Genomic DNA, 15,290 nt, shown 5'->3' with positions numbered 1-15,290 from the left:
TTTTTACACAGTATTCTAATTAGGTTCCTGCATATAAATCGGCGGAAGACCTATAATTTTCGGCTTGTCCGCCACTGAATCATTTCAGCTCTTTGACTTAAAAACCACCAAAGAGTTCAGTGATGAGAAACTTGGCATGGTTATTCAACATTACCAGAAGGTGGGTTGAAATCGACATGGTCAATTGACTTAGCCATCCCTTTGCATGCGTACAAAAATCATTTAAACCCCGTCGATTTCCGGTATGAAACTTTGTATGATTATTTACCACTACTAGAAAATGTGTTGTGTACATAAAAGTAAATCGTACGTTTATGATCTAGATAAAAAAATGTAGTTGAACTTAAGACACCCCTGTGCAAATACATTATAAAATTGAGAATGGAAACGGGGAATGTGTCAAAGAGACAACAACCGGACCTTAGAACAGAAAACAGCATACTTTATGTACATGCTGCGAGCCCCTCTGTGGTGGCTCCCGTCACTATCCTCTAGTTATCAACGAAGATTTCATGTTTATTGCGATGATATGTTTTATTTTGTATGGTATGACTTCATCGACGTTCTTGTATTGCTTTTTAGCCAAGAGCCAAGAGACCCATTGAAATCAGTGCTAGGAGTCGTCTTGAACTTGAAGTGAGGCATATTAACCCCACCACATTTTTCATATGCCTATCCTAATTCAGAAGCCTTCAATCTAGTGGTTTATGTTGATTGACTGTTGCTGGCGAAAGATACCAAAGGCATATTCAAACTCATAGGTCGAAAAATTAAACTGACAATGCCATGACGAAAAACTAAAATCGATCAAATGACAAACAGTATATAAAACACAGCATAAAAAAATAAAAGACAAAAAAAAAAAAAACACGAACTCCACCAAAACAGGCGATGATCATATATGCTCCGTTGTAAAAGTTGTGCCGTTACACCAATTCCTCAGGTTATGAGAAGGGTTTGGCGCCTAGAAATATATCAACCCCGCCACTTTTTTTATATGAATATCCCAAGTCTGACCCCCCCCCTTTTCCACACACACACATTCCTTTATTTGTTTTCTTCTGTTCAATGTTGAAGGCCTCACTGAGACATTGAGTTGAAGAAAGCACTTAAGAGCGATTCCATTGCTTTGTGTTTTGTCAGGTGTGTTTAGAGATTTTTTTCATGAATGATCGATAGCAATCTTTTTCATCACAATAGCACTCATTTTTCAGTATAACGAGCACCGAGTTTGTTGATTTTATATAAAGAAGTTTACACTACAATGTATAACGCGAGGCATAATTATAATGTCCTGAACTCGTAAATTAAAAAAAAAATCTGAGAGAATTCAATGCGAGGGTCTGGTTTGTCGACGTGTTAAGCGTCTCTTGCTTTTCGTGCATCAATGCGACAAGCTGAAGGAATGCGGCCCATTGAGATATTTATATTTAAGATAACAATGAACTCTTGACAATACAAATATATTGTATATTTTCTGCTTTGTAACATCGACGCTTAAAAGTTTTTTCAATTCCAAACTGTTGAGTTTAATTCTTATAAAATATCATTCAACATCGCATGAACGCGGACTGCGAAGTAAACCCCAGAATCATCGAATTGTGAAGTAAAAAGTTATTTTTACATTACTGTTCGTTTAACTCGGAGCAGGATGTCAGGAGATTTTGTTGTATACGACACAAGAAAGTAAAAAGCAACTATTTGTATACCTGTTATATGTCCAATATATATACTAGTCAACAATAGTAACGAATCACAAGTTAGAAAAACATGATTTGCATAGCAAATGCATAAGTTAGAAAATCTTACCATTTCGGAAAGTGAGAAAATATTGTGTTAACGCAGGGTTAACATTTATTTTGCGGAAAATTAGGATCAAAATCGGTAATCAATATAGTTTATGCGAAGGCTTTCAAAATATTTTCCAGACCATGTTTGTATTTCAACATTGCATTGTTCCGTTTTTTTTTTTGTTTTTTATTGACTAGGTTATATATAGTTTTTGATTGCAGTATAAAAACATTTTAATTTTTGCGACGGTCATGTGAATGATATCGTAAACCACCTACCATTGGTCAATAACAGTATGACAGCATTGATCACATTTGCATTTTCAAACCTATGTCGATTTTTAATTGTGGGTCTGTTGAAACACAAATGTGGCATTTTAAGTAAAACCTATAGCAGCAGATTTTTTTTATGTTTAGATGGAGGTACACAATTTATATGTTGCACAAAGTTTCTAATACAAGATAGACAAATGAATAAAGCAATACATGTCTATGAATACAGCACTTTATATAATATATAGGATATATACAAATTAAGCATTTTAACTGGTACTACAAAAAAGTACAATAATAAAACAATTTATAATAAAGTCAACTGTTGATTTGTCACTTGAGTTTGTGGAAAGAATGAATAGTTAGAAAACATGCATGATCGGACTGGAGGCGCTTGAATAGAACTTGTCACGTACGGTGACCAGAAACCAGGTGGAGTCACATTGCCGTGGTACTGGATATCGACTGGATAGTCAGGTCTTGTCGTTGCTGGGTTCACACTGCAGTCTTTCAAAATGTCATTAGCACATGACGAATAGTCAAATGGTGGCGATGGTGTCGTGTAACCAACGTTATGCTCCCATGTTTGAGGTGGGGTTAATACATCAGTAATCGGCTTGTAATGTAAGCTAAAAAAATAGAATTGTATATATAATCATTATGCAATGTAGAAAAAATTTCAAGCAATTAAATAAAACATGCATTAAATGCATACTAAATCATACCTTTCAAAGTCTTACTGTTTCTAATATATTCAATGTTGATATTGAGACCAATCCTTTTTTCACTAAAGTATTTTAGCAGTATATTCATGTATGGTGTTTTTTTCTTTCTTTCTTTATTTGTAATGATTTTCAGCAAACATCTGCGTCCGTTTGGGCCATAACTAAGAGGGAGAACTTTTTTTCTTTGACTATACTTACTTTGAAACTGGTTTCTTATTATCAACGGTGTTTTGTTGATTTACTGTCGAAACTGTTAAAACATGGGGACTTTCTAAAATCTGTGATGTTGGCTTCATTTGTCGTCTTGGTTCACTTGGGATGGTCAATACAGGCGGTCTGTTTTCTTGATCATAAACCTGATTTCTCATCCATGTAACTTGTGAATCCCTGTACTGTCTTTTAAATTTAGATCTTCTGTTTTGAAACCAAATCTGAAAAAAGAAACAACCTTTGTTACCAATTATCTTCCAGGTTGTGTTGCTGTAGTTACGATACGCATAGATTATTTTTTGACGACTTGAATGTTAACACGAGTTTTTTTTTCAAACACTATGAATTGTCACTGTCTTTTGGGTGCTTACTTTTTTATAACACGTATTTTTTTTTTATAAAATCGATAAAAAAATAAGACAAAAATGAACCTTTCAAGTAATCCAAATTTTGTATAAATATATATGAATAATATTACGTGGAAATCCCATAAATTGCTGATGAATGATAACATGATTATTGTCCAGCGTCAAATATTTTATAAAAATATGAGGAGATGTGGTATAAATGTCAATGAGACATCAGAGTTAAAATAAAGTGGTAGTTAGCAACATAGGCCACCGTACGGCTGTCAATGCATATTCTGTCATGAAAAAATAGCAATTTATACAATTATAGGTCGATTCTACAAGGTTTGTCGACCGTTAATCGCTGGTGAAATTTTCTAATGATTTTCCAATACCTTTTTGGAAAAGGAAAATGTATGTGTTTTTCATATTTCAGACCTGGAAATCATCTGTTTTCAAATAATCTAAAAAATGAATATATACTTACAGACACCTTTTCATTTGAGATTTCTAACTGATCAGCTAATTCGTCTGTTGTGAGAGAATCTGGGTACTGGTTAGCAATAAAAACTCTTTCCAAGGCTTCAAGCTAGCAAATTAAAGAAAATCGATTTTATTTTCATGTTCCACATTTTTAACTATGAAAACAATAAGAGACATGTTTAATCTTTAATGGAAACAAATCTATATAACTATTTCTCAATTACTGAAATTAGGGATATACCTTAATTTTTTTCATCGAGAATTTAAATTGCATTCAGATATCGGACGTTTTAATTGTTTGGTTCATTATAACGGCTTAAGGCATCTCAGCGGTACACACTTCACATTATTGTTTTTAAAAACGTAAAATAAGAAAGAAAGAAAACACAGCCGATAGAATATTCACCAGTTGTCAAAATTTTGAGAAATCAGTATTCATGTCAAACAATTGATATTCGTTTCAAAAAAAAATGTGTAATGCATATATTGGTAGAAAAATATGCTATAAAATGTAATTATAATAGAACAATCCGTAGTGTCTATTTTTAATTTAAGACTTGAAATGCACCACAAATAAAAAAAGAAAATGAAAACTCAACTATGCAGAAGAGTGAGAGACTGAGACAGAGTATAATTCAACAAAATCTGAATGATATCAAACATATCAGTATCCTACCTGTTCCTTGCTATATTTAGTTCTTTGTCGCTTCGATTTCGTTGTCATTGTTCCACTTCCCATGTCTGAAAGTAATTAAACAAATTAAAATAGAAAAATTCACTTAAATAACACTGGCAGCTTTTACTTGACGCCTATTCCTCAAAACGAGATATTAAGACAATTGTCGCCTATATTTAAATGTTTTATAAAAAAAATTAACTCAGTTATGTACATGCTGAATATGACATTTCTACACGGGATTTTAATATACTATCTTTTAGTGTATATATTATTGTATTTATTCAGACAGCTTCTTTTAAACGAAAATTTTATTTTTCCCTTACCTGTGACATGTTTTTGAAATGAAAGAGATCTCAATTTCCAATTGCAAAATTAACCTTTATCAACCAACGATGTAAAAGACTGCAGAACGATATAAAATATTTAATTTCAGTTTATTGAATACTATTGATAGCAGCATAATATTTTCTAAAAAAAAATACTCACTTAAGTTTTAATATGTATTCTTTGTCCTAAGATAGCAAAATAATATATGAAAAACTATTTAGGAAATTTAGTTTATAAAGATTTTTGAGTGAACTTTGTAATACATATTTTTCTTTGATATTGCCGACGTATAGAATAATATCGTATCAATCTGTTTATTGATTTCTTTAATTAAGATAATTACAATCAAAAGTTTTGTCAAACCCAAGCCCTGCCAGTGCTTCCTTCATATAGAAGATTTCAGGTAAAGCACACGAAACCTTATCAAAACAATGAGAAACCACCATATGTGAACTCTGTTAAGCAATCACTGATGACTTTGATCTCGTCCAACCCAAGCCCTAATTGTGAATTTTGAGAGATTTTTAAACTCGGAAAACTGGAACTGAAAATCTTGAACAAAAGAAGGACATTAAAGACTGAATTTATTGGTGTTTTGGACTATATACCATATGGAATATCATCAGACCCTTTAATTCTAACAAGATTCATTTATCAAAATTATATAAGAATATTGGTTCCCTCTGTGTTATTTCGATTATTTTGAAATATGTTTTTGCTTGTTCGTATTTGTTTTAAAAAAAAAATGATGATAACGACAAATAAAAAAAATAGCTCTTCAATAATTTCATTTTATTAAAGCCGCATACATTTCCAACTATGGTGCGATCGTTCTTAAAAGGCTGGAACGTTAAGTACTCCGATATGTCTTGTAGTAATTATCATAAGAGTTAGGAGACGACATTCTGGTGGAGGGAACAGGAGGATTTTTTGCGGTTTGAATATTCATTTTCATCTGTTGCTATGCATATTTATTTTTTCCTCGCGGCGAAACATTTATTTTCACTTTTGTCCACGATTCTATCCTGTATATTGTATTGCAGAATAACCTTTTCAACTTGCTCCTTAGTTCAAGATATTTTACTTAATTTGTATACTTTGCAGGATTGCATTTGCTTTTCAAGATTCTATTCACAACGCTAGGAAACTGTTAAGCGTAACATGAGGTACATGGTACAAGTGACGAAATCAACAGGCATCATAGCATAACAGGGAGTTTAGTCACAAAGCATCTGTTAACTAACGGACTCGTTACACGGCTGTCATTCTGTATATCGAGAAAAATGATCGTGAAAGAATAAGTAACGGTGGTCAAATATTGCGATTGGATCGTGAAAGACATGGTATAGGACCGTGAAGAAAATCTTATCGAGAAGACACATCCAATGCCAGTAAATAATCTGATTTAATGAATAATAATGACAAATATGGTTTAACATTATGATTAGTATCACCCTTTTTACAAAACTATAAAAGGCTAATTGCTCCTCGAAATTTCAAAGAAATAAAAATGGAAACAAACATGATTGTTTACATATCTTGAATGCATAAACTACTTTTCTCTTAAACATATCGTTCCATTATACTGTTTTAAATAGTTCTAAAAAGTTATTTAGTTTTAGTTTAATCATGCAGAAACTTTGCAAAATTGGGAATATTTGTAAAAATTTGATATTTCGGATTGTGAAAGATCGGGTACGGCTTTTTGATGATCGTGATAAGGATCGTGTTGCCGCTTATTCTTTATTGTAAAAATCTACGAAAACGATCAAAACATATGATAAGATATATTGGTAATAGTTATAGCAAAAGACTGAATTTTCGTGACTCATTTCGCTTCACTTTTGTTTGCGAATAGGGCTATGATAGGTTAATGCCATTGGATCTGATTATTTGATAATACTACACCGACTAGTTGCCTTATAACAACATAAGTCCGTCTGTCCGTCCTGCATACATAAGTTTTATGTCGTATGAAAAATTAAGATTATCTCATCCGATTTTCATTATTTCTATGCATATTCATATCTATAAAACGAAGATCCCTGTTGATAGTTGTAAAAATTAGAAAGAAAACATTGTTTAAAAAACCGCAGGAAAACTACTGTCATATTCCTGACCTGGCACAGGCATTTTCCTGAGAAAATGGTGGGTTAAAACTGGTTTTCTATGTTTGTTTCTATGTGTGTTGGCCTTTGTTTTTGTTGCACTTCGGTGTTCCTGTTGTTCTTTTGTTTTCCTCTTATAGTTGATGTGTTTCCCTCGGTTTTGGTTTGTAACCCGGATTTGTTTTCACTCAATCGATTTATGACTTTTGAACACCGGTATACTACTGTTGCCTTTATTTCTAGCTACCCAAACAGACATAATTGGTTAACGTGGCCATAATTGAGATCCAGCAGCCAAAACTTTCTAAACATACATACAACACAACTGAATTAAACATTCAAACATACTTGCAATTTAATCAAACAAAGACGTCAACAAAAAAGTTTTTGTAGTTGATAATAAAGTCAGTATAGTAAATGGTAATGACATATACATTTTACCGATACAATACAAAATAAGTAAGCTATAAATACAAGGGTATTCAAAGTGAAAACAACATTATAAAGACCTCATGTGTCCGAACCGCATATCTGGACCCATCCGCTTAAGGAGCGCCTAAAGCCAAAAACCTGAAAGCTGGATGCACATATACCGAACCACGTCAAGTGTCATACGACCAAATGGAACAGAAATATAAGTAAATCTGTAAAGTATAAAAAATTATACAGAGTCAGTACCTAGAATCTATAACACAAGACCATCCTGTACTATTTGAGAAGTAGACCCTGAATATTTAAATAGTCTATTAGGTTAAACCCTTACGAAAACAAAAACGTACACGTAAACGTATGTTTTTCTTCATTGTATCGATCTGATGAGTTAAGCCATTTTCAACTGATTTTTATAATTTGTTCTTAAGTTGTGCTGTAACACCACTGTCCAAGGTTAGGGGAGGGTTGAGCGCTCACAAACATGTTTAACACCGCCACATTCTTTACGTGCCTGTCCCAAATCAGGAGCCGGTAGTTCAGTGGTTGTCGTTAGTTTATGTCCGTTATGTTTGTTTTTCGTACATTTTTTTGTTATAAATAAGGCCGTTAGTTTTCTCAATTGAATTTTTTAATATTTTTCATGTCCGGGCCGTTTATAGCCGACTGTACGGTATAGGTTTTTTCTCATTGTTGAAGGCCGTACGGTTGCTTACATTCACTGGATTTGAACTTTGGTGGATAGTTGTCTCATTAGCCATCATACCACATCTTTTTTAACATTAAGATATTTCCAGGTGAAGATCACCAGAACCCCTCTCACTTCACCCATTCGTGGATGCATTTAACGTTATTAATACATAGATATTTACTTTTCGGTTATTTACGCTCCTGGAGGTCTTACTATCTTGGATGCCGGCCTAGGTAGCGTTGCCTGATCTATCACGATAAATTTTGATTTAAAATCAACAAAAATATACTTTTTCAAAAATATTGCAAACTTTTTCAAGTAATAACATACTTTTATTTGACTATGTGATACAATAAAGATTTAGTTTCAAATATATCATGATATATTGGAATGTGAACATTATGGATACAAAAGATGATTTTTTTAATGATTCTCATATGATCGTGTGTCGCCTTTTGTATTTACTGCATTTTTTCTTTCACGTAGTGCACAATATTATTAAGGAAGTTGATTCATTTTGACAGACATATTTCTTTTTTCTGGTTTGTTCCACCTCTTTCACGATCCAATCGCAATACTTGACCAACGTTAGTTATTCTTTCACGATAATTTTTCTCGATATATCGAATGACACCGGTTCGTTAACTTATCAATCGAAACTTTTAAGTTGAGGTTCTAATATCATTAACGGTACCAATTTTATTGCACTAGATGCGCATTTCGACAATCAATGTCGCTTCGGTGATGCTCTAGGTCAAAATAGTTGAAAGTCCAAAACCTAATAAAAAATTTGTATTTAAGTGTAGAACTATGGATTCTGTATGTTATTTTCTTGCTTATGTAAATGAACCATTATAATGTTCGGTTCTTTCTAAGGAAATAAACTTAAAGGTTTGTTACTCTTTAACAAAACACTTGATTTCGGTATCTCTCAATGAAGATTTAAAGAATAGAATCCCACAGAAATCATGCTACGTGTTATAATCTTGACCAATACAATACTTATCTATCTTGTATCACTGGACACAACATTATATGATATTGTATTTGCACTTTCTTATCGAAATTAGTTATTTCAACACACGGGGATTTTGAAGTTGTTTCTACATTTTCAACAGAAGACTAATAATGTAAGGGATATTTTCAAGGTAGATCGGTATCTTCCGCCATCTTGGATTGTAAAATAGCAAAACACAATTGGTCTAGACAAGGATTTGTATACGGTTGGACAAATCCTTGGTCTAGACCTTTTATAAGATATACACATTTTGAGAGAGATACATAAATCATATGTAAGTCTTCATTTAAATGAAGAAAATCATGTGTTTTATATTCTTACTACGACTGTTTAAAAAAAAATACACAACATGTTTTTTGTCGGATTCGTTTTTTTCAACTATCCATATAAAGGGAGATAACTAAGATAACCTTACTTTTATAAAGGAATGTGTTTGGAATTTACCTATTTTGTTTTTTTTAGCAAGAAAAAACGAGGTCCAATTTGTTAGCCGGTATGACGAAAACACGACGAATTAAAGAAGTCAACTTTATATATAGCTAATATAGGACAAATAAAGGCAACAGTAGTATACCGCTGTTCGAAACTCATAAATCGATAGAGATAAAAACAAATCCGGGTTACACACTAAAACTGAGGGAAACGCATCAAATATAAGAGGAGAACAACGACACAACAAAAACACAACATTAAAATGTAACACACACAGAAACGAACTATAATATAACAATGGCCATTTTCCTGACTTGGTACAGGACAAAGGTATTGTTTTAAAATTACACCATTCCATGCCCTTTTGTTTTCCACATAATTAATATTACCAATAATTAACAAGTTCCGGATCGAATCCGATACCGATACCAATATCACAGTAGGTATAGTGGTATAAGTACCAATGCAAATGTCAAAGGAAATGTATTTTTGAATCTATATACCCTTAGATATACAGACACTTTATAAAAATTCTTGTTATTACATAGAGAAGGACATTTTTAGAATAAATTAATTTTTATATATCCGTGTTTTTTCGAGAGCAGTCCGGGTTTTCTTTTAGTGCGGTCCAGGGTTTTGATAGAGTGATTAAACAAAAATTCAATGGCTTAAAATGTTATATGTCAGTGCGATTACGTTTCAAAAACAATGAAAAGATTAACATAAAGTAATTAATAGTACTTTTCAAAGCACGAAACCAATGCATTTAACCAGTTTGATAATACTGTAGTACATATCACGTACATTCGTAAAAAGCATCGTATATTGTATATATTATTGTTTGCCATATCTTATAAATTGCATGGACACCGGCATTAGTATATATATTTGGATAGATCAAACATGTCCACGCCCATGTAAATATGGTGAAACTATCCAACAAGTTAACGCCCAGGTACACATGTTGTATCGATCCAAACATACGTATATCGATGTCGATTCAACCAAAAATCAAGGTACCGCCCTCTACACGGAGCATTGGCTCACACCGAACAGCAAGCTATAAAGGGCTCCAAAAAATTACTAGTGTAAAACCATTCAAACGGAAAAACCAACGGTCTAATCTATATAATAACGAGAAACGAGAAACACGTATGAACTACATAAACATGTTTGTAAATATAAAAATAAGAAGATGTGGTATGATTACCAATGAGACAACTCTCTACAAGAAACCAAATGACACAGAAATTAACAACTGTAGGTCACCGTACGGCCTTATGGTGTTACAGCACAAAATAAGAACAAATTGTAAAAATCAGTTACAAATGGCTTTACTCAACAGATCGGTACAATGCACAGACAAACCAACTAACATAAAAACAATAGATACAAAGTATTGATATAGGTTACTGAAAGCTAGTTCAAAGCCAGTTACAACTAATCAATAAATCATGTTTTCCCAGACTAAAGTACCAAACAGTACAATGTTAGATTGAGACGTACGTGCATTTTGTGTGTTAAGCGGGTATGTGTATTTTTTTAACAAAAAATACATCCTAGATGTTTCATTTACTATTTGTCTTGATGATAATTTATTTTATCGTTCTATGAATGGAAAACAAGAAGAATTTTCAAATGCTAATACTGTGATGAGGAATATGATCACTTGGTCACACATCAATAAAACACCATGATAGCTTCTTTTCCATCAGTTAGCAGTGCTTTAAAAATGAAAAATATGGATGTCTATCTAGACATTACAATTACCAATGTATATCTACGGAACTCTGCCAAAAGACATGAATTAAATACACGAGGTGTACGCTATTGTATACACATTTGTCTTATTTTTAATTATTTCAAAAGGATCATATAAAAAAGCTTATGTATCATTTATTTCATTGTTTATTATACATTCCATTCAATTCAAAATTTATTGTCAATAGGAAATAGTACAGGGGAGGATTAAAAGTTTTTTCTGGGGGGAGGTGGGGTGCTTGGCTGGTCACAGGCCTCTCTTAGTAGATAATTTGTGGTATATTGCATTTTTTTACTGAAATTATAACTTCTGTCCCTTTGTTTTCTTAATAGATATAGGAAGATGTGGTATGAGTGCCAATGAGACAACTCTCCATCCAAGTCACAATTTGTAAAAGTAAACCATTATAGGTCAAAGTACGGCCTTCAACACGGAGCCTTGGCTCACACCGAACAGCAAGCTATAAAGGGCCCCAAAAATGACTAGTGTAAAACCATTCAAACAGGAAAACCAACGGTCTAATCTATATAAAAAACGAGAAACGAGAAACACTTATGAACCACATCAACAATGACAACCACTGAACATCAGGTTCCTGACTTAGGACAGGTGCAAACAAATGCAGCGGGTTCAAACGTTCTAATAGGTGCCAACCCGCACCCTACCTTGAAATAATAGTGTGACATCACAACATAGAAAGACACACTATAAAATAGCAATTGAAATGGCTTAACTCAAACTCTATTTTGAAAACTGCAGGTTTCGCCACCGTAATGTATATAAATCATACTATTTACTGTAAAAAAAATATTGTAGCATGAAAATGATATTGAAAAGATTATGAGTCCCCTGTTCTCGGTTCTAAAGACAGTTTTACAAAGAATCTCTGATATATTCTAATACTGCAAGGTTGTGGTAAAATGTTTTCAGAACAGAAAATTATCATTAAATTGAAAAGGGTTAAATTTGATCAACATAGTAATATGTTTTGTTACTTATTAGCAATGTATAATATTGCCCTTCGCTAAATAACAGTTACAAACTAGAAAAAGTTAGTTTTTTAGCCCAAGAATGCCTTCTTTCTTATTCACTTTTTCTTTGAAAAACCCGGACCATTTGTTTTAAAACCTGGACGTTTTAAATGTTGCTCTCGAAAAAACACGGACAATGTAAAACACTGAATTGATAGTGAACTACAAGGAAATTGTGCGTTGTTTGTGATCAAAACATGTATAGTATTCAGAATAAGATTATCAGTCATGAATAAAACTATAAAACTATATAAACGCGAAATAGCAGTAAATTGATCTGATCGCATGTAATATCACTCGAAAAAAACCTGATCTACGCCGGACACTATACCTACCGTGAATATAGTATATGTCTCATGTAGTTTTCGGTTGTAGTTACCTGTTACCTTCTGTAAATCCCTCCTCTTTCAGGAGAACCTAGAATTCTTCCAGTGGTTGATTTATATCTATGTTACACTAAAGTATACTATTTAACAAGTCTGTTTTCTTCCACGTCAATACCACTATTAATTAATTTTTGTTTATTAGTTAAAAAATTAAATTTAGTTTATAGTAAGTTGATTGTAGTAAGACAACCAGGACGGTTTCAAACAGAAAAATTTTGAAAGCAGAGAAAACTGTGCACCTTACATTCAGCATGATTTTATCAGTTGATAATACGAACACTAGAAATCCAGGCATAAAAATAAGGCATAGGTACATTAATTCAGTCACGGACCTGCGATGTCGCGGGTGTGTTCTAGTTCTATCTTAAAATTCTATCGTTTAGATTTCTTTCTATCACACAAAATTGGTTTTTCTATGACTTTTCTAAGTCGCTAAGTTTTCAAGTAGTCAGAAAACTATTTTATCACGCCGTGTGTTATGTGCTTGTCCCAATTCAGGAACATCGTCGTTAATTGTTGATCTTCATATTTTCCCTCCATTAAGCATTTTATTTTGTGAGATTTTCGATATAATACTTCCTTGTCAAATTCCTTCACACCTTGTCTAGTCTCCGCGTGACGTACAACCTGATGTATGAAATGAAAAGTGAATAATAAATGATCCGAACTTCAAGGTAAACATTGTCGATATTTAAGTATGATATACATGGATGACTATTACTGTAACTTATATATGATATACTATTTTTGTCGACCGTATATGTTCATCTGTAGATAAATTTTTTGATTTGCTTGAGATGTTGGGCTGTTGTCTCATTGAAGTGTGCCTAATATCGCCTTTTTAGTTAAGTTCATTAAATAAAACAATCTCATCGATGTTGTTTTTATTAGACGATAGAATAGCTAAGGTGGTATATGTCTTCTTCCGAGCGTACCCAAAGAAGAAGAAGGTGCCTGTGTTGTGAGTAAAAAATGCCACCTGTAACATATTAATTTTTAATTACGTGTATTTTTCGTTATATGGGTGTTTGGGGGTTAAATATGTGAATCTCCCATTCTGTCTGTCCATAAATTTCACTAGATTTGATTGACAGTTTACTCTACAAGCGTAGTATACTATGTGAAGGCGTGTATGAAAAGTAATAGTATTACACTGACGAAGTTTTAGTAGAATTCAAACGTGAAACTGTATACAAGAATATTAATCCATCGGAAGCTTATAAATAACGTGTAAAAATGTATTACATTTATTTTTTGCTAAACTCTTGTTACCAAAATTATACATTTATCAATCATCACGTTTCGTTTTATTAATGAAAACATCTATATTTTATTCAATAGCAATGTCAACAAAAGTAAGAAAGAACTTTATGTATCTCATATTGCATGTAGTTTTTTTTTGTATTGCTTGTGCTTTTATAGTCTCTACGTAGATAAAACATTGTGACAGCTTTTTCTACTTGAATGTAGGAATGGAATTGTCAATGTCTTAATTGTCAATTTGCTTAAATATCTCTCCTTTTGCGGCGTTTGCATCAAAGATAGTTACCCTAGATGTATTAGATACTTCAAATAAAAAATAAAATGCATGGGTAGTAATTTTGAATTGCCATAAAAATGTCCAAACTAAGCTTTCATACAATTTTTCTTTCGAAAAGTCTTCTATATTCATAAGAATCAGACATCATTTGAATTAAAACATCTTACATTCAGTAAAATATATGTGAAATTACAATACGTTGTTAATAAGTTTCCATGGGAAATAACCTAAAACATTATTCTTTTGAATGTAGAAAACTTTTCGAAAGAAAAATTGATTATCTCCCATGGAAACTTACTAAACACGTATTGTAATTTCACACATATTTTACTGAATATAAAATGTTTTAATTCAAATGATGTCTGATTCTTATGAATACAGAAGACTTTTCGAAAGAAAAATTGTATGAAATCTTAGTTTGGACATTTTTATGGCAATTCAAAATTACTACTCATCACCTTTAGCATGACAATAACAATAAAATTTCTATACAAACTGTAAGACTGATTTTTCATTATAACATTGAAGTGGAATTAAAGTCTTAAAGGATTGTAAGTATGCTTTATTTCATCACCTTGCACTTTCACGACTTGACTGTGGTTTTCTACAGCAGTTTGATCAAATTTCTGACCAGTTGAACAGTTTGGTTTTATAAAACAAATTGCAATTTGGTCAAAATTTTGAATAAGTTGCAATAGGTTGAGAGCAACACTTACAGTCAAGTCACAGTTACTTGTTCATTTATCAATGAAATTAACATAAATTTGAAAGGCTTGAATAGGATTACTACTTCTGCACTTTTAGGGGTAAAATAAGTGCTCTTATCATAGCGCCTCCGTCTGCAGTTATAAAGTGTATATAGAACACGTAAAATAAAAATCTAATAAACCAAGGACCGCAAAACATTTTCTTACCATGTTATGGTTTTGAAATAGCTTCTTACAAATGTATATGTGACTAAAATAAACTATCAGAAGATCAAAAGTATTGTGTAAAGGTTAGTGTTATAATTACAACGTTAAAATGGATAACTTACGTAAAATCAATCTTTGATGAATG

At 32.3% G+C, this 15,290-nt stretch overlaps 1 protein-coding gene across 1 annotated transcript; it reads right to left on the bottom strand.

Annotated features, from left to right (window-relative positions):
* Positions 1-2,332: 2,332 nt before the first annotated feature.
* On the bottom strand, positions 2,333-4,839 carry LOC127709566 (paired mesoderm homeobox protein 2-like). The gene is made up of 5 exons (XM_052215171.1): positions 4,831-4,839; positions 3,833-3,934; positions 2,987-3,219; positions 2,519-2,692; positions 2,333-2,342 (listed from the first exon to the last, which is right to left on the bottom strand). The coding sequence occupies exons 1-5, from the start codon at positions 4,837-4,839 to the stop codon at positions 2,333-2,335; spliced, it is 528 nt and encodes a 175-aa protein (XP_052071131.1).
* Positions 4,840-15,290: the final 10,451 nt, after the last annotated feature.

This window comes from Mytilus californianus, unplaced genomic scaffold, assembly GCF_021869535.1.
Source record: "Mytilus californianus isolate M0D057914Y unplaced genomic scaffold, xbMytCali1.0.p SCAF_7, whole genome shotgun sequence".
Lineage (NCBI taxonomy): Eukaryota > Metazoa > Mollusca > Bivalvia > Mytilida > Mytilidae > Mytilus > Mytilus californianus.
This window is presented reverse-complemented; position numbering and strand designations above follow the sequence as displayed.

What these genes read in the sequence shown, in the direction of transcription:
- LOC127709566 (XM_052215171.1), bottom strand. An exon ending in TCTCAAATGAAAAGGTGTCT is followed by an intron (nt 3,220 to 3,832) that starts GTAAGTATATAT and finishes TTCTTTTTTCAG; the next exon opens with ATTTGGTTTCAAAACAGAAG. An exon ending in AATAAGAAACCAGTTTCAAA is followed by an intron (nt 2,693 to 2,986) that starts GTAAGTATAGTC and finishes CTATTTTTTTAG; the next exon opens with CTTACATTACAAGCCGATTA.